The sequence below is a fragment of the Habropoda laboriosa genome, unplaced genomic scaffold (genome assembly GCF_001263275.1).
Source record: "Habropoda laboriosa isolate 0110345459 unplaced genomic scaffold, ASM126327v1 scaffold88, whole genome shotgun sequence".
Classification (NCBI taxonomy): Eukaryota; Metazoa; Arthropoda; class Insecta; order Hymenoptera; family Apidae; genus Habropoda; species Habropoda laboriosa.
This window is the reverse complement of record NW_017100219.1, coordinates 562,148-588,239: the sequence shown is the minus strand read 5'-3', so window position 1 is coordinate 588,239 and position 26,092 is coordinate 562,148. Positions and strand designations below refer to the sequence as shown.

Genomic DNA, 26,092 nt, shown 5'->3' with positions numbered 1-26,092 from the left:
TTCAAGGGCTGTTTTCACCCCGAAGAACCGAAATTGGGCCAAAAAAAAAATTGCCCGATACTTCTCTCGGGGTCCCCTACAAACCCACAAAGTTTCAAAAAATTCGGACATTTCGGGTTACCGAAGTTCCCTTGTAAGCTATTTACCGTTTTAGTGCGGCAGTAAGGGGGTATTCTTCCTTGGAATCGTCATTTTTTGGTGATCTTTAGAAGAGAAATTTATCGAATTGTTACAGTCCAAGAAACTTATTGCTTCGTATACAGGTTGGGGTATTATTTCAAAAAGACACCGTGTCATTTTTTCCCCTAATATGTCATTTTGGATGGCTTACATCATTCAAGCGATTGTATTCATCTGAAATGAGAAAATCAAAGATAGTCTTAATCTATATGGGTGTGACTATAGTCCGTATAAAAATGAAACATATAAAACGTGTCCTGTCTAAATGGCAGCTATTTGAAGTCAAGTTTTTAATTTTTACTTCAAATCACAAAACAATAACTATTATAAATATCGACATTATTTCGGTACGGGCGATAGAGGTACTCCTGCTTTATATGCACGCCAAATTTGAAAGAGATCGGACAATCCAGTTTTGAGAAATCATGAAAGCCAATTTGTAAAACACTGTTTCGAGAAAAACGCGTTTGAAGTTTAGCGCGCAATGTCAATATACGGTTAGCCCTTCCATCATATCCTTGAAATCGCAGTTATTTTGCCGAATTGAGCTATAACATTTTGGGAATATATTCTTGAGATGCTAAACTTTAAGAAAATGTAATAAAAAGGAATCGACTTTTTTCGGATTCAATTTAAACTTAACGCATTGCCAACCTACAAATCTCCTTCCTACTTCACCAAACGCGAATCGGACGACACACATATCTTCCGTATTTCGTTAAATAAAAAAAGAACACTTTTCAGAATCTCTGGTCGTTGAGTATTTCGGTTGGACGAAGACAATACAGTGCCGGTTGGCTGTCATTGTAATGTGTATTTACAGAGCCGTGCAAATGTGAGTATACAGCGACCGCATTGCACGATGCATGGCGCGTGTGCGCGTTTATATGGGGTACAAGACGAAGGGGGAAGGGAGGAAAGGCAGAGCTGTGACCCCGGCTGACTTGCTAAAGTGTAAACTATTATAATTAGCCGCGAAACCACTATCATTGTGAAGACCTTGCTGCTATGGATTGTGCAAACTTTGCCTCTACGTATTGTCTGTGGAAACACCCAGTTCCAGATGGTGTGAACCCATGCGTTCTTCGCTTTTTCATTAATTATTGAAAATCCTTCTCGTTCCTCTAGATTTTCTTTCCATCATTCTGTTGCGTTTGCATGTACATTCAGATAATCCTCGTATTATGCATAATTCGAACAATATATTAAAAAACCTATTGCATTTAGTCTAATACTAAAAAATAAACAAAATTGTTAACAATAGTTAGGTGTATATTTGGTATGCCGTAAACCATCTTTCATTTGCTTTACCTCCTAACAATTTCTCTATTATTCATTTCGGATAGTTGTATGTGTACTCTACTCGGTACTTTGCGACGCCTTGCTTCCTCGAACGATTCGTAAAATTGCGAAAGTGCTCATTACAACTTAACACATTCGCGTCGGATGACGCACATATGCGTCATTCAGGTATTCACTTGGATTCCGAATGACGCGAAATACGTCATTGAGACTTTCACATATCTGTCTGAAAGTAAATTTATAAAACGCTGTAAATGATTGAATTTCTTTTCAGAAATGCCGTGACAGATGTTTCACGAATTCTAATAATTGTATACGTTTTACGAAAAAGTAATTTACCACATTCTTGAAAATTTCTTTGAAAAATAATAATTAGTTGAAAAGTGACGATTGAAAGAAAAGACGCGAAATCACCCGTGCACATGTTAGGCGCTGCTCTAAGAGCCCCGTCGCCAATGTGTTAACAGCACAGTCTTGTAAGGCATAAAATGCCATTTCATTTTTATTATAAACATTTTTTTATATCTACTATAGTTTTAAAGATATACAGGGAAATAGGGTAACACTTATCTTCATTCAAGGGCTGTTTTCACCCCGAAGAACCGAAATTGGGCCAAAAAAAAAATTGCCCGATACTTCTCTCGGGGTCCCCTACAAACCCACAAAGTTTCAAAAAATTCGGACATTTCGGGTTACCGAAGTTCCCTTGTAAGCTATTTACCGTTTTAGTGCGGCAGTAAGGGGGTATTCTTCCTTGGAATCGTCATTTTTTGGTGATCTTTAGAAGAGAAATTTATCGAATTGTTACAGTCCAAGAAACTTATTGCTTCGTATACAGGTTGGGGTATTATTTCAAAAAGACACCGTGTCATTTTTTCCCCTAATATGTCATTTTGGATGGCTTACATCATTCAAGCGATTGTATTCATCTGAAATGAGAAAATCAAAGATAGTCTTAATCTATATGGGTGTGACTATAGTCCGTATAAAAATGAAACATATAAAACGTGTCCTGTCTAAATGGCAGCTATTTGAAGTCAAGTTTTTAATTTTTACTTCAAATCACAAAACAATAACTATTATAAATATCGACATTATTTCGGTACGGGCGATAGAGGTACTCCTGCTTTATATGCACGCCAAATTTGAAAGAGATCGGACAATCCAGTTTTGAGAAATCATGAAAGCCAATTTGTAAAACACTGTTTCGAGAAAAACGCGTTTGAAGTTTAGCGCGCAATGTCAATATACGGTTAGCCCTTCCATCATATCCTTGAAATCGCAGTTATTTTGCCGAATTGAGCTATAACATTTTGGGAATATATTCTTGAGATACTAAACTTTAAGAAAATGTAATAAAAAGGAATCGACTTTTTTCGGATTCGATTTAAACTTAACGCATTGCCAACCAATGTGGTGAATTTTCTACTGCATTCTCATTTTTTCTTCGTCTTTTAACTCTTTGGGGCATAGTGGGATAAAAAGTGTCCCAACTTTTTGATACGCACATATGCACGGTGGGATATTTTTTATACCACCTGGAAAAATTACAAGTGCTACTAAAACAGAGGTTAAAAAATAAGTCCCGGCTATTTAAACCAGTTAGTAATGGTCTTGTACTCGGTGCGAAGTACCTCTGTGTCTTGGGAAAAAGATGTGCTTTAACAGATACCATTCATGAATCCATATGGCACAGAGGGGCTGTTTAAGTCCCACCCTGTAATTAAAACTTAAATGACTTTTTATTTATTTTTGTGTTCCTTTTGTAATTTTACTTCCTTATTAGTTCAAATAAACCAACTTTGTTAAATTTGATAAAAATACAATTTCTGGGCAAGATAGTTCTTTTTATTTTCTAAAATTCCGTGCCTCAAAGAGTTAAAAATTGTTGATGTAACGAACCATCGTTGAATTTTACATTAGTAATCTTCCTGGCACAGAATACCTTATGAGTTCCTTTAGAATTCGCTTTAGCAAACTTAGACGTCTGTTCAGTCGCAATTCGTTCGGTTTGCAAAGTGTCTTTGCAATCTTCGGTTTAACAAATGAAACGGAAAATTGGAATTAAAATTAATTTTTTCTAATGATACGATTCGATTCAATCGAAATTCATTTTTCTTACCGATACGACTGTCTTTATCAAATGTTGACCAAAATCTGTGCCACGAGTCTGACTCGTTGTCACACGTCAAAGGGTTAATTTTCTAAAAAACCATCGCTTCGTTGGTAACTTCTCTGGCACGTACGTTCTCGAACACTTTCCGACAGATTGAAAGACTCGTATCGTCTTACCAGCAGTATATACGGCACGATATCGAGAAATATCTTCGGCTGTGAGTGATGGGCGCCGAATTTTCGGGATTCACAGGCTGAGAACCAGAGAGGAACGTTTCTCTCTCGCTCTACGCTGGCTACTCGCCAACGGCACTGCGGTATGCTGTACTTTTGTCCACAAAGAGCGTGCTTACCGCACGAATATATCCTCGTACATCCTTCTGGCCCGTTCCCGTTCGAGAATGGTAGCCGAGGTCGACGGAAAACGGACGGGAAAAGAGAAGAGAGAGAGAGAGAGAAAAAGCGAATCGTACACGTTCTTCAGCCTCCTTATCGGCGTGTATACGGTCGATCTTGATCTGGCACCGTGCAACTTGAACGCTGGAAACCGGTGGGATTTCACAAGCTCCCCTCGATCTCCGGGAAAATCAAACGACCCACTTCCATCTTTTTCACGCGCTCGAAAAAACGAGAGCCGCTCGATACTGCGCGTCACTCCCTTCGTGTAAACCATTCGATCCAATATTTCTTTCTCTTCTAATTCTACCTACGTTTCTTTCTCCCCTTTTCTCCTCCGTTCGACACGTGGAAAGCGTTGGTTTTCAACGTTGGCCCGAATCAACGATCGCGCCGCCGTTTCACCGTGGATCTGCGCGCGGAAAACAAACGACGGGGAAAGTTCGTTTGCCAACAAGCTGTGCTCCTCTTCTTTCTCGCGATGCGGTAGCGACGCCAGCAGGCGTGTGTTCAAGTCCCGTTAATCAACGGAGTAATCTTTCTACGATTCAACCCTTTCTCACACTTCGATTATCTCCCCCATCTATCGTCGAGCTGATCTTCCATATCTCGTCTCGGTTACACGTGAATAAGTCTGTCAGTGTAAAGGGTCAATCTGTTCGAATTTTGCAAAATCCTGGATGCCGAAATCGCGCTCGCGCTTCGGTGTCTACGGGCGGAGCACTTAACAGCCGTGAGCGGAGAACAGCTCCGCTGTTGGCTTTTATGTAGTCGTTTCTTATGCCGATCGATCGGATTTAAACGCTTCAGTGAACCGGCACGAGCGTTCCACGAAGACATACGGCGCTAGAAGTCGCCCGTGTAAATGCTAATCGAGATTACCGGCTGGATTAGTAGACGTTTCGACCGGCTGGACGCGGAAGTAGCCGCTGGTAACGGTTGACGGACGAGAAACCGCGCTCACCACTTCCTCTCAATGGCCGTTCCGTGTATCGTCGCGTTGTTTCGTCTATTGTCCGATCTCTCCGTCGTGTGTAACCTGTCGATTAAAACTAATTAACCCTCGTGCGACGAATGCAGGGTTTCTTTTTTGACTCGACGGCGATTAAGTGTCATTTTTTAGCTCTTCTTAGGGATTTTTTTGTAAGGAAAGTATAAGTTTCTCAGTATCGGCATTTTGCACACGTATTTATTCATGTCTTAAGAAAATTCACAATTTTTTTCAAGTGAAAATAATCAAAGCTGTCTGAATTATATATGTGTGAACCAGAATGAAAAAGAAATAGTGAAAATTTACAAAATGGCGACACTTTGAATTTTGAATATCGATTTCTGCGACATTTTTTCGTCTTTCAGAGGCTCCAAAAATCAGAAAAATATATATTTTGGCATAATTCTGGTTCAGACGATAACGACACATCCACCGAAGGTGCGTGTAAAATTTGGAGTCAATCGGACAACTAGAACTTGAGATATCATGTCGGTCATTTAGAAAAAGTTTAAAGTTTCTCGTACCAGTTACACGAGAATGGTATCTTTACGACTACGGGCTGCATGTCGTCTTCTTTAACCATCTATAACCTCGTCAATTTTACGAATTCGGAAAAATCTTTCCACAGTCATACTTCTGCAAATGTCCACTTTCAGAAAATGTAAAAAAATGAAATTGATTTTTCTGAAAAGTCTAGACTAGAATACCCCCTTAAGTCAAGTTTAGTACAGGAAATACACCTATTTTACGTGTCAAATGTAAATAACCAAGAAAAACATACCTCAAGATACACCCATCCCTCCATTTACGCGGATTGACCGTTCCGCGTTGATTTCTTTTACGCGGATAAAAATCGCGCAAATAGAGTCTGTTTATATGGGGAAAAAAATATGGTAAGAAAAACAGGTATAAGTTATAAAAATATTTAACACTAACCGTACCGACACTTTATGTATACCGTGAAATAATCATATTTCTTCCGAAAGGAGTACAGGTGATTGTCAATTTAACATAGGAAACAACGCAGAAAACAGCCTTTAGATAATAAAAAACCAATTACATACTTTTATTCTTGACAAAATACGGAGGAAAAACAGGTGCATGGTTTTAAATCGAAATTTTAAAACCGGTCGTTTGACCGGGGTGTTGTGGTACGGTTAGTGTTAAATCGCGTGGGTTAATAAAAAAAGTAATGATATTTCAGAGAAGCAAAATAAGTTTTATTCGGTGCCCGAATCTGTAAAACGTAAATCGTAGGACATGAGGTTAAAAAAAAAAGCAAAAAAGGTCAGAGTTATGTGATTAGTACTAAAGTATAAATAAGAATTTGCGTCTGTGATGTGTAATAAATTCAATGAAAGTTTATAGAAAACTGAGCCCGTCTGACCGCGTAAATAGAGGTATAATAAAAACAACTCGCGTATAAAAATTACCGCGTTACAATAGAAATTTTGCTATGGGTCAAAATTGACCCAGCATTCGTCTCCCGCGTTCGGCTTCCGAGGGTGAACCGTCACGTTTCGACGTGCGTTTACCACTTTTCATCGCTGCGTAAATTGCCTGTTATCTCGGTGGAAACAGATTACATCCGATTCTAGCGAATTCTACATGGATCCAGGTTCGTTCGAAAGTGATCGAAGCATGTTTGAGCTGGTGCTTGCTCAACATCCTCGCGAAGCAAGCCTCGTTTGCTTGCGTCATTGGAGACGTACGTGGCGAACGTCGTGTTCAACGATACCCGCATGGGAAACGCTTGCAATAAGAAGTTTCGCGAGACCAATCGAGCGAAGGACGTGGAGATCCGACCATCACCTGGCGCCGTTCGAACCGGCTGCAAGCTCTTTTCGATTACATCCACCGTGTCGGAGAATATTTTCTGGTGGAAGCTTTAGTAGTGACTGGTTTGTTACGAGATTCGAGAGCTTGTTCAGCCTTCTTACGCGGCAGAACGAAGGACAAGGAATGGGTTTCAATAACGAGAGACACGTAGCGTGTTTGCGCTTGGGAAAGGTGTATAGTTGGTGGAAGGAATGTAGGGAGGTCGGGAATCCCAGGGGTCGTTGTAGTCGCCAGGAAAATTTTGCCAATATTCGGGATTTTTTTTCTCGGTATCCAGAGTGAATAGCGCTGTCAAATTTTTTTTATTTATCGGTACACTTGCGAAGCATGCGAAACTATTTTTCAAATAGCTTTTTATTTTATTTTTAACGCTTTATCTGAAGGTAAATATGGGCCGCCTTTGAAGAGAGATTTCTCGCTGGCGGATTTGATTTTAGCTTACAGACTCGTTTAAGATTTTTTTTAAATTGTTTATACCAGAATTAAGTCAGAAAGTAAGTTAAAAATCAACAATGCTATATCTGGAGGTAAGGAAAAGGTTTTTAAAGAGAAGTGCCTCGCTGGTAAATTTAATTTCAGCTCACTAACTCGTCTAAGACAAAAAAATAAATAAAGAACGAGTACCGCTATTGTTGATACCAAAATTTAACAAAATGGGGTGCATTCAAAGTTTAAATATCGAAATTTTCCATTCTTTCTAAAAATTTGACGATGTAAAAAAGTATGTGAAATTTTCAACATAGAAATGTAAATCTGGTAGCAGAGAGAACCAACGGTACGTAGAATAGCACGTTAAAATTTCAGACCGATCACCTGGTCACTTTCTGTTATTTTATTTCCCCCAGTCGGAGAAAGAACGTTTCAAGAGAAACGCGTTTAAACTTTGACTACTAAATTTTCGTGTGGCATCTATACTTAGGACTAATCTGCAATGCCAGTACATATTTATTCACTTGAAACACACCGCTGCAGTGCACGGTTACATTAAGAAGGGTCGTACTGCTATATTATTTCACGTCAGAAAGGGTCTCGTGAAGTACAATAGAAACAGGTAGAAATAACCTACGTACTCCTGCTCGCTACAAAAGCCTGTGCAAGCCGAAATACTCGGGATTTTACCTGAAAAAATTTAACAATGCGCTCTTGAAAATTCGTACTCTCGAAAAATGCAAGCAAAAAATCAATTTTTTAAAGCCCGATTACCAAAATGACCACCTTGACCGTTTGCATAATTTGGAAAATATGAAAAATAGGAAATTAACACGAAATTTTAGTAGTCTGCGATACGCTCTCGTGATAGTGACTAGGAAAATTGCGCGTATATATATAAGCTAATGATGCAAATGGGTTAAATAGCGACACCGATTGATGCAGCAACATCCAAACTCAATTACAGCATTTTCTATTAGTATTTATTATATATTTATTTATATATATTACTTAGAACTGAATCAAAGCTAAAGCTTACTTCACACATCCCCGACTAAGATTTTCACGTTCCTATCTTCTCAGATTTCTGTATACGCCCGAACCTGTAAAACTATGACGCCTGACCGATTTTACGACGTCGCCATATTTCTTCCGTCGACTATACACCTCACGGTCGTGACTCGGGCACCGAATAAGGCGCGCAACGAGTACCGGACAAGGATTTTCAGGTCCGCGAAAGAAGCCACGGAGGTTTCGTCCTTCGACCTGGTCGAAGCTCGTTTCCACGATGGGCAATGTGCCTTCAGGGACGATTAACGCGGAACTCGCTTTTCTCTCTCTCCCTCGATCCAATAATTCTTCTCCTCGCCAAAGTCGAGCGCTAACCTTCAGTCCTATCCACTGCAAGATATTGCAACTCTTTCGTCCAAATTTTTTCACACAGATTCGTACATTTATATCTCAACCTCTTCCTTTTTTCTCTGTTACCCGCAGAACGGAGATCTATGCATATCGATCCTACATCCACCAGTAGACGATCCACAGAGCGGAGAGCTACCGTGCGAGAGGTGGAATCCAACACAGAACGTCAGGTGAGTATCGTTACTAGTAGAATTGTCGAGGGGAGAGAACGTGTTGAAAGAAACCTGCGTACACACGTTCAATGCATGTGTGAACAGGGTGTGTATACATACGTAGGCTGAGGTGTCTTGTATTATCAGACACGCGAGGTAATGGCGTGCAAAAACGATAAACGTGTTCTGGTTTTGGAATAGGACGATCCTCTTGTCGGTGATTTCACTGCTGAACGAGCCCAATACATATAGTCCGGCCAATGTGGATGCCTCTGTGATGTATAGGCGCTGGCGCGACTCCAAGGGTAAAGACAAAGAGTATGAAAATATCATAAGGTACAATAATATTGATCTATTCCGTATCCTGCGGCTCTTTTTTTTTTTTTCTTTTCGTTTATATCTCGATTAGATACGCTGCCAATCCAAACTGGATGATCGCTGATTACCATGAGACGGTAAATATTATTCGATTCGTACTAAAGATTTATCACGTTTAAACGGCCGCTCGATTAGATTTAAACGCGTTTTCGAAAAAGAGATAGGAGAGGTTGTACCGGCGAGATAAGAGTGAGAAATATGTCTCTGGACGATTACAGGAAACAAGCGCAAGCGGCAAAGATGGAGGCCGAGAAGGAAGGGATCGTGGTGCCTGTGACGCTCGAAGATTACTGTATCAAGACTCACGCGAGGCCAGCCGAGCAGCAGCTAGACATGACGGATTTCTATGACGACGAGTACGAGCTGGACGACGACGACGACGACGAGCAAATGAGCGCGAGCGACTACGAAGACGGTGACGACAGTGGCAACGGAGAGTCGTGATCCATTTCCTAAAACGACGAAATAAAACAGAAAATTTCAAAAAAACTCGAAAACGCTAATTATTATCAGTTCTGTATAGATTAATAAATTAACGGGCTTCTAAACCGGACGCTCTCTCTCTCTCTATCTATCTTTTCAGACGTGCCACCGAGAACAAATTTCAAGTTATACGGCGGTTTGAAAAGAAGCGAAATTTTACTTGTCGTATTGCTATAATAGACGTGTAAGTAGAATTCTATTTCGGAGAAATGGCGTCACAATTTCATCGCGTTGTCCGTTTTAATCGCGATGCACACACACGCACCCTCTATAGGTGGCAATCGATATTACAAAACCCGTTGATTGTTCATTTGAAATCTTTTTTTTCTTCTCTATTTCGTCCGATCATGTAAAGGTGCAGCTGAATAATTCTGTTTTTCTCTTTCTACTTTTCTTTTTCTCTGCGAGAGATGAATGTAGCGAAATTCGTTTTAACGAACGTGTGTATTTACTTCTGGAAATATCCTCGAACGAAACGATATCGGAATTCTGCGTTTAGAATTCTAAGGGGATTTAAGAAAATAATAAGAAACATTGTTGAGAATGCCGTGTTTATAAGCTCTTTAACTTAAGCAATATACGGTATGAAACATAAGTACTTTGTTAGGAGCACTGTGCTTTGGTTGTGTTGTGGTTGGCACGTCGATCTTTTAAAAAAACTAGGCAAGAAAACAAAAGGAAATGATAAAGGACCAATTGATTTACCTTACGGTGATCAGCGTTCGATAAAATTAATCATAATAAAAAGTACAATGATTGGGCTGGCTCAAGTCTTCTTTATCCGTGTGTCATATATTTGATGTTTATCAATGGGTACATCAATTGATCCTGCATTTTCTCGAATCATCGATAAAATTTACATTGAATAAAAATGAAATATCTCCGTTTCGTGTGGTTATTTATGCTATGAAGCCAAAAGTCGGGAAATGAATTCGATGTATAAGTGAGGGAAAAGAAAAAAGAAAAGAAAAAACAAACTGCCAAGAAAGACCTGTTAAACATTCTTCGTAGACGTAAATTTTTTTTTTATTTAAGAGAAGTATATTACTTGCAAACTTCTATACGTATATTTTTTTTTCTTTTTTTTCTCTTTTCGATCGAAACTCTATCGAAGAAGCGACTTCGTTCTCTTATCTTTCCTCTTCTTCTTCTTCTTCTTCTTTTTTTTTTTATACTAGCAGATTTATATAGGTTTAAATATTACAGATAGATACTTGTACTTCTTCTTTATAACGAAGCTACGAGGATTGTCTTTTTGCGAATTAATACGACAATTTTAGGGCAGGTCTTTGGACAGCTTGTTTGATCATGGTTTTTAGACGTAGAATATAATTTTTGCTATGAACGATATATATCTTAAGTTTCAATGATTTGTCATTAACGATTATACTAAATCTTTTGAGAAAAGTACTGAAGTATGTTTATGGACTTCTACGTGCATTGCGCTACATCCACAAAGTTAGTTTAGCTTATAACAATTATTAAGATCTCTTGATGTTAAGTATTATCTTTCACACGGGGACAAAAGCTTTGTAGGTGAAGTTGATTAAACATAAGCTTACTACTTAAGTGAAAGGAATACCAGATACAGCTAACCTACTCTGTGGTAGTGTATCTGTGCTCGTACGACTGAAATTGTAAATAGTACATGAAATCCAATCTTAAAGACATGAAATGTGTAAATGGTACTTCTATCTTCATTCTCCATTAGCCATTTTATTAAAAGACCAAAATTAAGTGTTGAACAAAAAAAAAATGTTAAACGGTAAAATAAAAGCAAAAGAATATTTAAATTTCAATATTGTCTAAAAGAAGCATATACTCAGCGCTTGTAGTAGTATAGCAAAAAAAAAAAAAGTAAATATTCCCTAGTTTCTTGACATACTGTAAAACCTTTTTCATTTCATGTTGTCCCTAGCTACTTAATAATAGATGAAACTGTGTAAGACACTGACGTAACACTAATAATTTGTATACTACATAATTCTTTTCTCCTTTTTTTGTACATACCAATAAAATCTCTTCGTACAATTTAATAAAACTAGCGCAACAATATTACGTGCTTTGTTAATAGTTTAAGTTCGAAAAATATCATTACGATATTTCGTTTCGTACATATATCGATCGATACAATTTGAACAGACTGATTAAAAAAAAAAAAAAAAAAGAATACTTTGTTCTTTAGGTGAGTGAACGTATCTTTATTCGAGAATCGTTTATCCAATAAACGCTTCGTATTCAAAATCATTACCAATATAGAAATCGTGAATATTTAACACAATTAACTTTTACATGCTTACAATCTCTTTTCTAAGGATACCCACTAATATATGATTTTTAGGGGTACACGTTTTTGGTACAAATTTAGAAAGGTACACTCTATATCCAAATTCTTCAGCTTGTAGCTTTCGATCGGTGTCGACAATCGCCATACATTCGTATCCTTGCTTTGTTTTAACATTTTTCTCGTCGTGCGTCTGATCCGCAGCATGGCTAAGAACTATATATTTGTCCTGATCTATTTCATGTTTGTAAACGTTGCTTCGTGGGTATGTCAGGTGATGACAATCGTGCAACGATCCATAACAACAGGGACAACACACAAAAATAGCCTTTTCTTTGATACATTGTTGTATTACTAAGTCAGTCGCAACTCCACATGCGTGCAACGACATACCAATATCGAAGTGTCCTTTGAAATAGTCTAAATTACACTGATAAAATTTAATGTTCGTCAACTTTAACCTTTTCACTCTTTCTTTGGCTCTGTTCAGTGATTCTTCTTTATTCTCTAATAGTATGACGGTACAATATGGCAAAAAGTACGCGACTAGTATACCTAAATGACCACTACCAGAACAGAAGTCTACAATTACATCTCCCGCTTTTGCCAACTTCATGACTGGTTTAAACATATTTTGCAATTGTTCGTGTTTCTTTTTTAAACGAGCAGGTGGCAAAAAACCACCTTCGGGAGTGGCATCGTACGGTACCGTTGACCAATCAAGATTCAATTCCGCACCGAACGGTTCCAAGTCGAGCTCGGTTTCTATATTCAAAGTTTTGAACAACTGTAAGGAATGCTGCACATCGTCTTGCCTCGTATAAATGCGACTTCTCGGTTTGTGTCTATTCGGATCGCTTTTATATAGACTTTGGTTCGCTACTTCGGGAAGTACGTAATTGGTCATGTCTTGGCTCTTCAACAGTGGTAAACAGTCGAGACAGTCTACTATAATTTGATCTTCAACCATTCTTTCGTACCATTTAGCAGTCAGAGGAAGTAACTTCATTGTCGTCTCACTCGAATATACAGTCAATAATATATGAGTGCAGACAAATATAATTATATCTGCCAGTGTGACATATGAGCCTTCGGCGTATAAATGTTCTGGCGTTCCATTTCGCGAAACTATGCTCTCGTCGGAAAATTTTTTCGACATTGTATATTTATACAAATTGTGCAACCTGGCTGGCTGCGACATATGACGTTCAAATCTTGCCATACTGGAAGGCAGTTCACTTTGTATTGCATCATCCGAGTGCAAAAATTTTACGGTTAAAATCAAATCGACCTCGCAAAATTTCGTCCAGATACTTGCTTCTGAACAAGCAGTTAGACACGATTCCTTGAATCCTAATAATTTTCGACAATAATGTTTCGGACAATCCATCGTCACTTCTTTAATTATCTGTCGTAAAATTGCACAAAGGCCAGCAATGCAGCTTGTTTTATTTACAACAATAATTGGCAACTCGCACGAACTCGCGGAATATGGAATTTTATTTGCATCCATAACTTCATATACAAAAGTGGAAATGTCTATAGTGTATGCTCTTTCAAGAGGCTTTTGTTTGTTTAGTACAAGCTTGATATTAATTTTAGATTTACAATATTTTACAGTAAACAGTGTTACTATTGTTTCTATCGGAGCTAGACATAATTCTGACAAAGAATACACTTCCAAATAAACTTCATCCATCTCTATAAGCTGCCTGCCAAGTTATAAAGGTATCGATAAAAAAAAAAATAAAAAAAGCTATTCAAGGCTAAGCACTAGCCCTTAGTTGCCTGGCTATTTTTCTTACTATCCTCTGCCTCAGGACATTTTCTCTCCAATAAACACTGATACAAGAGGTTAATGCCAGAAGTAACATAAACGTCTCAAACTTCCAAAATTCTCTTTCCTCTAACCAAGCTACCCTGTCACAACTGAATAAATTTATATTATTATTATAACATTTTTATAACTCTTAGTAAAACAATGACAAGATAGAAAGTAGATCACAGCTTTTACCTTCTGGTTATAGTTTCTCCACTTTTACATTTCAACACTTCTTTGTATCTGGCATGAATACATACATCAATGCTCCTGCTTGCTACTTCAAAAGCAGAGCATGGGTGACATTCTGATGTTATTTCATAATCATCTCCAGAAGCACATCTCGTGGTATTTTCAAAACTCTCCAAAATAAGTTTATTGGGGTTATCAGTCCAATGACTTTCAACAATTAATACTAATATTGTTAACCTATAATGTGAAATATAAATGTGAGAAATATTATGAAATTGCAGTATTAGTGCGTGTACAATATTTGCGTTAAATAATGGTTTATTATTGCAACTTAATTATGAATCAATAACTGTCGAGTGAAATGAAAACAAAACTAACCCTCCCAAGAACGAAATGCCAATTAACATTCGCTTTTTCGTGCATAATTCAATCATTTCGATGTACACTATTTCATGAAACCCAACTCCTGTCAAGTTACGTGATTCATGTGAAAAGTAAATAAAACTTTCTGACTGAACCCGGTAAACACGAAGCCGAAGCCACTTGTAAAGCAATACTATTCTGACTAAACATGATCTGTACTATATACAGGTAACACGTGTTTTATAGATCACTACGTACATTCTTTCCGTAAGATGGCATCACAATTTTCTATTATTATTTTCAGGATTAATCATAAAGGACAATAAAAAATACACAGGATATAAAAATATGTTTTATTTTTCACACAACTTTACACGTACGATTGCCAACAGGCAACGAGGTTAAATACGATAATGATTCGTTATCATCTTAACATATCAAACCCACGCTTTCTTAAATGATCTCACTTAATAACGAGTCAGTGAGCGACCAAAGCGTGATTAATTCGTACAAAGCATTATATTAAAAGCGGTAGAGGTAGTTGCGAGAGAAAACAACTTTCTCATCGCAGCATTGAAAATCGAGTATTATCGTCGTTTACGTTGAACTTTTATATTAATTATTATGCGCGACAGAAGGCACGTGCAAAAAAGTCATGAATCGTTTATTTCTTTTTTTCGAGAAAATAGAGGTTTATCGTTACTTGAAAATATAATTTTTCATTTAGAAAGGTTCTGATTTATAAGCTACGCATGAAAGGCATTTAGTATATATACGTGTATATATGTTTAAGAGAGAGTAAACCCTGTACATCTGATATGCTTTTCAAAAGGGATGATTGCTAATAAATAAGAAGAAAAATTATAAATGATGATACTTTGGATGACAAGTGCAATAAGATCATTCTCTCTCTTGCTGCCATTGTAATAGCGGCCTTAGTATAAATATTAATTTTGTCTTAACTTTGTACATCATTTGTAACTTGCATACTACTACAGTCAGCATTGATGTCTTCATTAATGTTTCTATCAACAGTACGAAGGAAGCGTTTTTATTGTCGCAAGACACAACGATCACTAGCATGTCATCCAATCTCTCAAACCAAATATGAAATAGAATGAATTAACATAGCAAGAAGAAGAAAATCTGGCGAGTCAATTATTTTTTTCCAAGCGGCCTTTTAAAATGGCTAGTGTTACGTCTAAATCCGATTATACTTGGTTTAATTCGAGCAATATTAAAGAGTTATTATTGTCACATGTCGCTGAGACATATTATTCAGCGATAACGTCGATTTGCCCAACACTGTGAACAGTAATAATCATTTTCTGCCGAACCGAAAAATGGGCACTGCTCGTTACGACATTCTTTAACGATATCCTAAAAAAAGATTAGAAATTATACAAATATTACGATTATAATGAATGTATAAAAACGTACTGCTAAACTACTGCTGCTGTTACTCCATAATTCTGGCCCCGATTTACCAGCTGCTTGGTCCTTATAAAAGGTTGATCTGTAAAAAATAATTAATATAAAAATTACTGAAAATATATTATATATATGGGGAATACCTTGAAAGGTAAAGTGTACGATCTTTATTGGGATTGGTGGGTAATAATTTGCTAACGCTAGCATGGCTATCTCGATCACTGGCGGCATAAAATTTGGATTTGCCAGCACCATAATGCATTTCGCTACCAGTTTCGTCAACTTTATGATCCTGCAGGTACCTGTAGAGTATTATAAGAATAATAATGGAAACATTATGCTAGGCAACTTGAAAAATGTAATAAAAATGTGATACCTTGCGTGAGCACATTGAAGGTAATTTTGAAGCATTTGATCCACGTATTGATGACGTCTACTTCTGATTCTTACACATAATAAACCTTCCGTAGAAAGTCCGCCCGCCGTTGGTGGCAGGCTCTTTGGTCTTTTCGTTATGGACCACAGTCTTTTACTAACGGATTTTCCAATCGACCCGAATTGTTTAGCAACTCCCAGTAATTGTTTTGCTGTTTTAGAAAGTGAACCGTCCGTATCAGACAATCTTTCAATTTCTTCCGATGTGAAATTTTGGTACTCACAATCTAAGTATTGTCTTAATAAAATTTCCATCTAAACACAAACATTAAACAAATATATTTCAATAGATATACTTAAGCGTTAAATTATTGGTAACAGATAATCACCGTATCTTGTTGGCAAGTTAATAAGTCTCGAGATCCTTCTTCCCAGTCCCAATCAGGTCCGGGATCTACCGCGAACAAAACTGGTAATAATTGACCTGTATCTGGGTCCACAAGAGGTATGCTAACTCCTTCATTACAACCATCGAAATCACTCGATCCATCTACGGTAACAAGAGGAGAAAAGTGCGCCGAATGGTACGCTAAAAGTAATGGGGTTCTATGACAACGCGATGGAGGTACTTCTAATGGTAGATAGACTCCACCAAATGGAATTGGTGCTAAGGCTACACCTTCTGCATCTTTTAACATGGTTTCTGCTATGACTATTATGGGTCTCTTCAAAGCATGTGCTAAAGCTAATACATGTACCTATAAAGTTTTATCACCATAAGCATTTTATAGAATTTTAGGAGCGTGAATGTAAAAATCTGACATACTTCTTCGAGACTTTGGTAAGAAGTAGCAGTTTGGTTTCTGAATATAGGAGAAGCCATATCTACAATAGTTTGCCATTCTGTTAACCATTCTGCTTCTGTATAAGACAATCCTGCAGCCGCATTTAAGCCCATTTGTCTCCATTTCCACCTTCTGAACAAAGCATGTCTATACTCTCCTTTGGCCAGAGTATTATGCAGTGCTTCTCTTAGTGTGAGGAGCCTATCATGAAAGCCCCACATGCCAAGAGAAGCTGCATGTAGAAGGCAGTTGCCATCTCCAGATGTTGCCAAAGGCCATAACACTCTGCTACTTCCATTTTTATAGCCACACCACCAATTTAAACGACCTGCAGCCTCCAGGGAAGTTAAACAACCTCCTTCTATCAGATCTTTTTCCAAAAACTGACGAAATGAATCTAAGTACAATTTGTTATTCAATTAGTAGAAAGTACAATAGAGAAAGTAATTGTAACTGTAATGCTGCAGAATAGATAAAGTACCTGGGTATACAGTCAAATCAGGGAGTGAGAATGTGAATTCTGGAGTATCTAAAGATCCTACAGTAGCTAATTGAGAACGAGCATACGAGACAATGGCTGCATTTTCAGTTGCTCGAGATATACCTCTAGCCAGCTTCTTTGTAGTTCCTCCTCCACTTTCCAATGCATTATTAGAGCTTGACTCTTTCTCCAAACCATCGTATGCAGATAGTCCTACGTTCATTACACTGTCTTATTGCACCTATAAAGCAGTACTTCATTTAAAGTTTATGACATTAGAATAAGAAAAAATATATGCAAGTTATCATCTGGTCCACAACTAAAAGTGACAGGTGAAGACAACAGTTAAATAACATTGTACAACACATACATCTACATGTTAGTGTAAAAAAATAGGACAAGGTAACACTAGTGGTTTAATAAAAAATAACACTTCATTACTGTTTGCCTAACTCATTTAATTATAAACACATATAAAGAAGAACAATTACTCTACAAGTGATGAAAAAGCATTTCGGTATTACGAAATATCGAAAGTGAATTAATGCAAGTGCACACCTGCATACGTCTAGCGTTCGTATGTACATGCACCTATGTCGGATGGGATTATTTAAAAAGTGCAAACCTTGGCCCGTATATTGAATTAGTGCAGTGGAGCGTTGCGGTATAGTATCGTTAAATGGTATTCTAATTGGTCTACGACGCACGAGATGCCCGTATATTCTCTCATATTTCGTACCACGGTGCTCGTGCCGAAGCCTATCTTACAAAGGCTATCCACAACGTATGAAAACGGTCAAGAATCTTTTTGCACGGGCGGTGATATAAACACAACATAACCTAGAGCACTCAGCCTCGAAACTGGCTAGTAGAAGGGCGAGAAGCGAATTATTATTGTTGCGCATGGAAGTCACGGTGAAACTTTAAACCGGTCACATGTCAGTCAAGCAGTTGAGGGGTATAGCGTTGTTATTTACGCAGTAATGTTCTTGCCCACAAAGCGGATAAATTGATGCGATCACGATAGTGCAACAAATTTTGAAATATAAGATAACCTTCCGCGCTGTCCGCTTATCTCATAACATCGCGTCGCTACTTAGAAATACGTTTAACCTTGAAAGTATGCACTGCGCACCACATATACCGCCCACACTGAAATGCTTCACGTTTATAGAATAATTTAGTAGAAAAAGACTACCTGCATCAACCATTCACCTTTACGATTTATTGTTGGAATTTTCGCTTGTCTCTTTATCAACGTTCGATTACAAAATGATATTATTTGATTAAGAAACAAATCGCATTCTACGAAACGATTAAGCATTCTAATCTATCGTGATTGTCAGACCACCGGAAAGATAATATTCGGTTCTTTCGATAGCTCGAAACGGGTTATGTTGACGTTTAATTATGAGATAATTACGCTCCATATGCATCCCTTGCCAATAGACAATGCAACCTTCCACGTTGTCCGTTTTTTAAATCCAAAAAATCGTAGAAACTGCGCAACTGAATAAACCGCCTTAAGTTGATTTACTGACTTGCGTGCAAATGTAGCGCCACAGGTTATCGTTTCTCGACATTGTAGTTCGTCTACCTCACTTAAAAGTGAGACGCGTACCATGCCGATGTAGTAGGCGTGCACGAATGTGTGTGTCTTGTACTCGTGTCCGTTTTGAACCTCAAAAAAAAAATCGCTCGGTTTTACCGGAAAAGTTTCGCTAGTTCGCCGCGGGTGAAAAACATTCTCGCACAGTAGATAAGTAAACGAAAGGAATAACGATGAACAATTGCAGGATATACCTGGTGCTTTTTCTATCAGTTAATCTCTCGATTTTATTGAGCCACGTAGCCGGCTCTAAGGTGCTACAAATTCGTGGCATACCTATCGCGAAAAGTTCGCTTTACTCGCCGGATCACGACTTCCAGTGTCTCGACGGAAGTTTATTAATACCATTTTCACACGTCAACGATAATTATTGTGATTGCGCGGATGGCAGCGACGAGCCCGGTACTCCTGCCTGCACCAATGGCTCGTTCTATTGCGAAAATTCTGGTTATAAGCCTCGTTACATACCCTCCACCTGGATAAACGATGGCGTTTGCGATTGTTGCGATGCCAGCGATGAATATAACTCAGGTAAGGAGTGTCCAAACAATTGTAACGAGCTTGGAAAGGAAGCTAGGTTGGAGCAACAAAAAGCAGAGGAGCTGATCAGGGAAGGTAACATGATTAGAGTGGAGATGATTGCCAAAGGTAAACAACTAAAGGCAGTTTATCAAGCACGTTTAGTTAAATTACGCGCAGACTACGAAGAGGCAGAGCTTGTAAGGAAAGAGAAAGAATTATTGAAGACTCAAGCAGAAGAGCGAGAAAGTGCTGCTTTAGAGAAGTACAAGCCGTCTGAACCTGAACAACCTGCGATAGAGGAAGGAGATGAAGAGGATGAGTTACACGAATCCGAAGCTGAGGACTATTTTAAACTACTAGATTCTGACAGCAGTGGTACTATAACAATCATAGAGCTTCAAACAAGAGTGACATTTGACAAAGATCGGGATGGTGCTGTAACTGAAGAAGAGGCAATGTTCTTCTTGAATAATAAGAAGGAAATCAATCTTCAAGAATTCGTGGATGAAGCGTGGGCAATTATCAAGCCTTTCTTATTATTAGAAGAAGGTTAGTGCTATTCTATAATAAACTTAGTTTATTTTTATCTTAAACTATATATTATACATCTACATCATATTTCAGGGGTATTTAAACCAGCGGATAATAAAGAAGAAGAGGAAGAAATTCAGGAACCTGCGGAAGAAGGATCGGAACAAGAGAAAGAAGAAGATGAGGGCATAGAGGGGGAAGAGGTATCAGGTGATGAGCAAGAGAAAACAGAAGAACCTCAAGTACAGTACGACGAGGAAACGCAAGCGCTTATCGACGAAGCAACAGTTGCCCGGGAGAATTTCCAAGGGGCAGAAAGGTCTCTGAACGAATTGCAAACCGAAATGAGAAAGCTCGAAGAAAAATTAGATCGCGAATATGGCTTGGAACAAGAATTCGCGCCTCTAGACGGTGAATGCTTCGAGTACACAGATTTAGAGTACACTTACACTCTGTGCATGTTCGGGAAAACGACACAGAGATCGAAATCTGGCGGCAACGACATCAACTTGGGTCACTGGAACGACTGGAGCGGGCCAGAGGGTCAAAAGTATTCAAAGATGAAGTACGACCGAGGTCTTACCTGTTGGAACGGACCTGCGCGTTCCACCATAGTTCATCTAAGCTGTGGAAAGGAAAATAAACTGATCTCGGTGACGGAACCAAATCGATGCGAGTACGCTATGGAATTTTCCACACCGGCTCTATGCAATCCTAGCACAGGGTCCACCGATGCACACGACGAATTATAAGTCTCGTGGCGTCTAAACGCGCGTGCGACTCAATACGATACACACCAGGTGTAAAAAAGTATACATAAGGTGTAAAAGAATTGCAAGGATAAATAAGGATTGCGTCGATTCATCCGGTATATCTCAGGCCTGTATTTCAAGCGTTCACGCGTTACGGTTAATATAAAAACGTTTACGCCACGGTTCTGGATTTGCACAATATTTTTTACTTGTCCAAGATAAATACAACTGATAAGCCTTGGCAAAAGAGCCTAGTCAACCTTCGCGCGTTACGCAACTGATAATTCCATCGAATCCCCGGCGATCGATTTATTCGTCCTTGCACTAGAAATTCCTCGTCGTTTTACTATGTGTACTATAAACAAACGGAATTCGTACGTACCGTTCGAACGAGCTCGGTTTGCTTCGAACTGTAGAAAAGTTTGTTGAGAGACATATTTAATATAATTCGTGATACGTGAATGAGAAAAATCGTTGTTAACACGGTCATTGCCAATATTGCGTCACTGTTATACATTCCTCTTTTTATATTTGACGAATTTCTACGAAGCGATACCGAATAAACGACACAAAGATAATTTCACGCGTCGTTTCAAGCGGCCACTTTTTTCCACCTAAGGTCCCTATAAAAGAAAACTCTCACCGAAGTAAATGTGGACTTAAGCAACATACAGTCAGACACAAGCAAACTCGAACACAAACGCGTACACACATGCAAGAGTGTCTAAAGGAAAAAAGAAAAGAAAAGAAGCAACACCATTTGTCAAATTCCTAAATTGCCACGTGTAACGTATTGTAGAAGTTGTATTTAGTGTGTCGATCATTAACTAATTGAGGTATTTTGTAATTTTTTAAAGATGCGCCGTGATTTGCGGCGCATTGGAATGCGGGTTCAATAAAGAGAAAAAAAGATTCTGTTGTCGAACTGTTCAATTATGCGAGTTCTTATACGAGTTACAGTGATGGTTAATTCAATTCTCTATTTTTGTAATTCTCGTTAATCTAACAATCTACGCGTATCTTTTGGAGACTGAGACGTTTTTTCTTCATAATTCAACTATAGAAAACTATAAATAAGGTGAGGAGGGGAAAAGTGGTGGGGGAATAAACGTTTTTTTTTTCTTATCCAACACGTAAAACGCAACCAGTCGATTCCTCAGTACTTCGTTAAGGCACTTAAAAGACTGCAAAAGTAGTATCTTGTCTTTCTCACGCGGTTCTCACGTGACAGAGACGATACGCTCTAACGTCTTTTTTTCACCCCACGATTATCCCGCTTTCACCCTTTCAACGTACACGACGAACTCACGCACGTCAACGGTTCGTTTGATTTGAACGATTTGGAACGGTGTTATCGATCATTCCAAACGTGCGTTCCTGATTGAACAAAAAAATCAGAAAATTTTCGTGCATCGTATACTCGTATGATAAAGAAGAAAGAAAGAAAAAAAGAAAGACGAGGAAATAAAAACAGGAAGCGTTCACGCTTTTCGAACATCGAAAAAGGATCCGATCGAATATTTTCATTCGCAGAATATAATCCCTTTTTCCTTTTTTTTTTCCTTCTTTTCTTTCGCGCGCGATGTAAACGTCTACACATAGAAAGTACTAGTAGATTGGTAATGGAAAGGCAGCATTTTCCAAAGATTGCCACAACGTCTCTAGATATGAACGATTTCGAACTATGTTTTCGTTAACAACGTACCCTGTGTTCGTTTTTTTTGTTTTCTCTTCACGGCTCGCCTGGCCATCGAACTAAAACACAACTGCTATATATTCTCTTCGTTACACTTTTGTTCCTCCATTAAATTCGTATTATTTCGTTCGCGATCCTGCCTAACGGGGTTTTTTCTCATCTTTGTATTTACACAGCGTGGAACGAAAACACGACATTTATCGGCGCCTCTAAACGCTACTGTACAACAAGAAACACTAAGCTCCTAAACACGACGAAGAATTTGTAAAAGCACGGATGCGTAATAGCCATTTATTGCCTCGCGATAATCGACGCGTACCGTCTAATACTGCATCCGGCCGCGACCGGCAATTCTATCAAGTACGCGACTTTTGTTACAAATAAAAGAAAGAAAGAAACAAGGGGAAGAAGAAAAAAAAATGGAATTGCAACGGAAGATAATTAAATAACACACGATTCACAAGTAATTACAGTTACGCAATCAAACACGTCGACCGATTCGAATTCATCTATGGTTAACATAAATTCTCTCTCTTTTTTTTTCTTTTTGGAAAAATCTCTTCTTCGCTGTTGTTCGAAACGAAGAAACGGTGTTTTGTGTGTGTGTGTGTGTGTGTGTGTGTGTGTGTAAAAGTATCGTAGAAAACGCTGAAGCAAAGAATTTTATACGTTATTGTCCCTTGGGTTCGAGCGTGATCAAACGCCTCCCAGCCTGCTGTTCTCCACAGTCTACAAATGAAATTTATATAAGAAAACGTTTACCAGGGGGGAAAAAGAAGCATCGATCACAGACTCTCTTTCGTGTCAGCTATTTTTTCCCCCCAATTCAACAGGCCAAAATCAATCGAACAGTGTATGTCTGTTAGAGAGTTACGCATGTACAATATATATGTGTGTGTGGTGTCTGTGTGTACAGTGTTCATTTGCCAAGTTTCTCGAACATGATCAATTTCTCCTTGAAACTCTTCGTGTCTGTAGACACCTCGGATATATTGCCGTTCAACATGTTCTGTAGATCCTCGTCGTTTTTGCTGACGAGTAGATTGTCGAAGATCATCTTGTTGTCCTCTTGCTTGGCGACAGGCGAGGTAGGCTGCGACGTTGTGATCTGTTGCTTCTTCTTAGGATAAATCACAGAGCTTCGTTGGTTGTTGCCGTTGTCGGCCATTCTGGTAACTATCGTGATGGCTAGCAGTTGATGGATGTCGATGTTCTCCTTTGATTCAGACGACTGGCGCCAGTAAAACTTCTCCGGCGAGATCAACGACTTTGAGTCCTCCGTGCCGTCTGCCACGGAGATTTGATCCGAATGAGACGTCACTATGGTGTGCTTGTTGGTTGTCCAAGAGTCCTGAAAATAAAAATACACGCTTATTTTCCATACTTTCTACTAATTTTCGTTGAAACGAACTCAATGAATCAATTTTCGAAGAACTGACGTTTTTCTCGCGTCTGTCGGCAACCGCGTCAGAAAGGTCCTCCAGCTTCCTTTCCTGATCCAAATCTCTCTCCAAACTGTCTAGAGTCTCCGTACTCTCCGAAGACTTGTTCCTCCTCTCGGAGTCTAAAGTATCCGTACTACCAAGCTCAGAGCTTTCCGACGATTTCTGAAGCCTCGACGGCTTTCTAACCGGCACCTGCCTCTTCTCCTCCTCTTGATCGTCAGCTGGAACAATGTCCACGTAACTTGTACTTGGTATTCTCTTAGGCGTTCTCCTGACTCTTCTGTTCTCCAACCTGTCGTCCAGCTCCAAATTATCCGAACTCTCCGACGACATCCTTTTCGACGACCTTCTGCAGCATTTCCCGAAGCTCTCTCTGTTGCTCTCCTCCTCGTCCTTCACTTCGTTCATCTCGATCCTCTCGAAACTCTCCGACGACTTAGATATACTCTTCGACAGTCTTCTGCCTCTGGATAAATTGATATCCGAGATACTGCTCCTCTTCTGGAGCTCCTGAACGGCCTCGCCGCCGGTCTGTGTCTGCTCCAGCACTTCGAAACTCTCCGAAGATTTAGATATGTTCTTCGACGATCTACGAGCGCGGAACTCGAAGCTGCTTCTCCTACGTTCGATAGATTCGTCACTGGTAAGAGCCTCGATAGCTTCCAAGCTATCCGAAGACTTGGAGACGCGATCGGTAGATTTGGAGATCGGGTTCAACAGTCTTCTGGCAACTGGTTTCGCTTCTTCGTACTCCATCAGCTTCTCGAAACCTTCCGTGGACTTTGAGAACCAACAGGAAGCTACCTCTAGACTATCGGGCGATTTGGACAGTCTGTTCGAGGATCTCCTTCGCGGAAGCTTCGATTCGAGCTCCTCGAACATCTCCGTATTCTTTGGCACCCGATTCGACGGCTTTCGAACGATCGATCGGATCTCTGGCTGCTCCTCGTTCACCTCCACGCTGTTTCTCGACGCTGTCGTCACGTTGTCCAAGCTGTCTGGCGACAGAGACGCCACGCTGGCTGGTTTCCTCGGTAATTTCGCCTCCAGTTCCTCGTAGATGTCCGAGGTACGCGACAACCGACTCGACGACTTCCTCGTGATAGACACGTTCTTCGACTCTGTCGGCGGGGACGCGTTGCTGTTCGCGCTGATCGCCTGCTGGCCCAGGCTGTCCAACGAATCCTCCGCGATGGTGGTGATCGCCGACGTGGATGTGTTGGCAGCTTGCGAGCCAGAACGCCTCGGAGGCCTTCGATTCTTCGGTCTGACCGAAATCCGGTGATGGGCCGCTGTGTGGTTCAAGCTGGCGCTCTCCAGTTGCGCTGTTGAGAAGAGAGAAGTCACATTGAAACACGATATCGATCTAACATTTACGTGTTATCGAAGATTATTATATCATACGGAATAACCACGGATTAAGTAACACAATCCGATTACGAGGTCTCGAACACTTACGTAAGTCTTCTTTGGCCACAGGTATAACACGATCGGCCGTGTCCTTTGCCGATTTTGAGCTCTGCGAAAAGAAAATTTCACCGAATTTTGTACGTGATTTTTTTTAGTTAGAATCGAGAGGATCGGGTGTTGCGACGCCAACGACTGGTTAGGTTACGAAATCACGAATAATTCGTGACATTGTTCTACCGGGTGTTCATGCTCGGTGCACGAGGCACGCGGAGCGCCGACCATAACGGTATTAACCACTATCGGGGCGAGCAAGTGCGGCCAGTTAACCGTGATCGTTCGAAACCGGTTGCAGGTGCCGTCTCGAAAGACACATCTTCACTGGCCAAGAGGTTTCTTTTCGTCCGTGCTACCGATTAGCCTCGTCTGGCGCGTAATCGCGCGCCGCGAACAGCTGATACGAGCGAAAACTTCCATTTCCCTTTTTACACACCTTCGACATACTTTTCTTTTCAATATCGAGGATTTTCTTCGGGACGAAAGAATTGGAAAAAAATTGGAAGGATCGTGACGTGGGTTTGCCGATCGATTACCTCGATCGTCTCCTCGATCCTCGAGCTCGCGTCTCTGATTATCGGCGGGATCCTCTGTCT

At 39.5% G+C, this 26,092-nt stretch overlaps 6 protein-coding genes across 10 annotated transcripts in view; 2 read left to right on the top strand and 4 right to left on the bottom strand.

Annotated features, from left to right (window-relative positions):
- Positions 1–10,043, top strand: part of LOC108570963 (ubiquitin-conjugating enzyme E2 R2) — a 26,797-nt gene extending 16,754 nt beyond the window's left edge. The window contains exons 3-5 of the mRNA XM_017932901.1: positions 8,747–8,844; positions 9,028–9,162; positions 9,423–10,043. Of these exons, the coding sequence (XP_017788390.1) occupies positions 8,747–8,844; positions 9,028–9,162; positions 9,423–9,648 (459 nt within the window). The 3' untranslated portion in view covers positions 9,649–10,043. The remainder of the gene's footprint in view (positions 1–8,746; positions 8,845–9,027; positions 9,163–9,422) is intronic.
- Positions 10,044–11,975: 1,932 nt separating this feature from the next.
- Positions 11,976–13,670, bottom strand: LOC108570948 (glutathione S-transferase C-terminal domain-containing protein homolog). The gene has a single exon (XM_017932886.1). The coding sequence runs from the start codon at positions 13,668–13,670 to the stop codon at positions 11,976–11,978; it is 1,695 nt and encodes a 564-aa protein (XP_017788375.1).
- A 16-nt stretch (positions 13,671–13,686) lies between these two features.
- Positions 13,687–14,539, bottom strand: LOC108570976 (protein JTB). The gene is made up of 3 exons (XM_017932918.1): positions 14,361–14,539; positions 13,986–14,219; positions 13,687–13,900 (listed from the first exon to the last, which is right to left on the bottom strand). The coding sequence occupies exons 1-3, from the start codon at positions 14,414–14,416 to the stop codon at positions 13,738–13,740; spliced, it is 453 nt and encodes a 150-aa protein (XP_017788407.1). The 5' UTR covers positions 14,417–14,539; the 3' UTR covers positions 13,687–13,737.
- Positions 14,540–15,227: 688 nt separating this feature from the next.
- LOC108570973 (OTU domain-containing protein 7B-like) lies at positions 15,228–18,380 on the bottom strand. The gene is made up of 8 exons (XM_017932915.1): positions 18,103–18,380; positions 17,478–17,718; positions 16,978–17,393; positions 16,541–16,909; positions 16,153–16,466; positions 15,920–16,078; positions 15,786–15,861; positions 15,228–15,725 (listed from the first exon to the last, which is right to left on the bottom strand). The coding sequence occupies exons 2-8, from the start codon at positions 17,698–17,700 to the stop codon at positions 15,624–15,626; spliced, it is 1,659 nt and encodes a 552-aa protein (XP_017788404.1). The 5' UTR covers positions 17,701–17,718; positions 18,103–18,380; the 3' UTR covers positions 15,228–15,623.
- A 559-nt stretch (positions 18,381–18,939) lies between these two features.
- On the top strand, positions 18,940–21,776 carry LOC108570968 (glucosidase 2 subunit beta). The gene is made up of 2 exons (XM_017932909.1): positions 18,940–20,157; positions 20,233–21,776. The coding sequence occupies exons 1-2, from the start codon at positions 19,260–19,262 to the stop codon at positions 20,889–20,891; spliced, it is 1,557 nt and encodes a 518-aa protein (XP_017788398.1). The 5' UTR covers positions 18,940–19,259; the 3' UTR covers positions 20,892–21,776.
- Positions 21,777–23,188: 1,412 nt separating this feature from the next.
- Positions 23,189–26,092, bottom strand: part of LOC108571003 — a 60,004-nt gene continuing 57,100 nt past the window's right edge. For all 5 annotated transcript variants that reach the window (XM_017932967.1, XM_017932968.1, XM_017932969.1 and 2 more), the window contains 3 exons: positions 25,491–25,551; positions 24,027–25,357; positions 23,189–23,938 (listed from right to left, as the gene is read on the bottom strand). In XM_017932967.1, the coding sequence (XP_017788456.1) occupies positions 23,507–23,938; positions 24,027–25,357; positions 25,491–25,551 (1,824 nt within the window). In that variant the 3' untranslated portion in view covers positions 23,189–23,506. The remainder of the gene's footprint in view (positions 23,939–24,026; positions 25,358–25,490; positions 25,552–26,092) is intronic.

Coding starts and splice junctions, on each gene's coding strand:
- LOC108570968 (XM_017932909.1), top strand. CDS start 19,260: ATGAACAATTGCAGGATATACCTGGTGCTTTTTCTATCAGTTAATCTC. Junction 20,158..20,232: donor TTTCTTATTATTAGAAGAAG/GTTAGTGCTATT, acceptor ATCATATTTCAG/GGGTATTTAAACCAGCGGAT.
- LOC108570948 (XM_017932886.1), bottom strand. CDS start 13,670: ATGGATGAAGTTTATTTGGAAGTGTATTCTTTGTCAGAATTATGTCTA.
- LOC108570973 (XM_017932915.1), bottom strand. CDS start 17,700: ATGAACGTAGGACTATCTGCATACGATGGTTTGGAGAAAGAGTCAAGC. Junction 17,394..17,477: donor TGATTTGACTGTATACCCAG/GTACTTTATCTA, acceptor AATTGTACTTAG/ATTCATTTCGTCAGTTTTTG. Junction 16,910..16,977: donor CTTACCAAAGTCTCGAAGAA/GTATGTCAGATT, acceptor AAAACTTTATAG/GTACATGTATTAGCTTTAGC.
- LOC108570976 (XM_017932918.1), bottom strand. CDS start 14,416: ATGATTGAATTATGCACGAAAAAGCGAATGTTAATTGGCATTTCGTTC. Junction 14,220..14,360: donor GGCATTTCGTTCTTGGGAGG/GTTAGTTTTGTT, acceptor TTCACATTATAG/GTTAACAATATTAGTATTAA. Junction 13,901..13,985: donor GGAGAAACTATAACCAGAAG/GTAAAAGCTGTG, acceptor AAATTTATTCAG/TTGTGACAGGGTAGCTTGGT.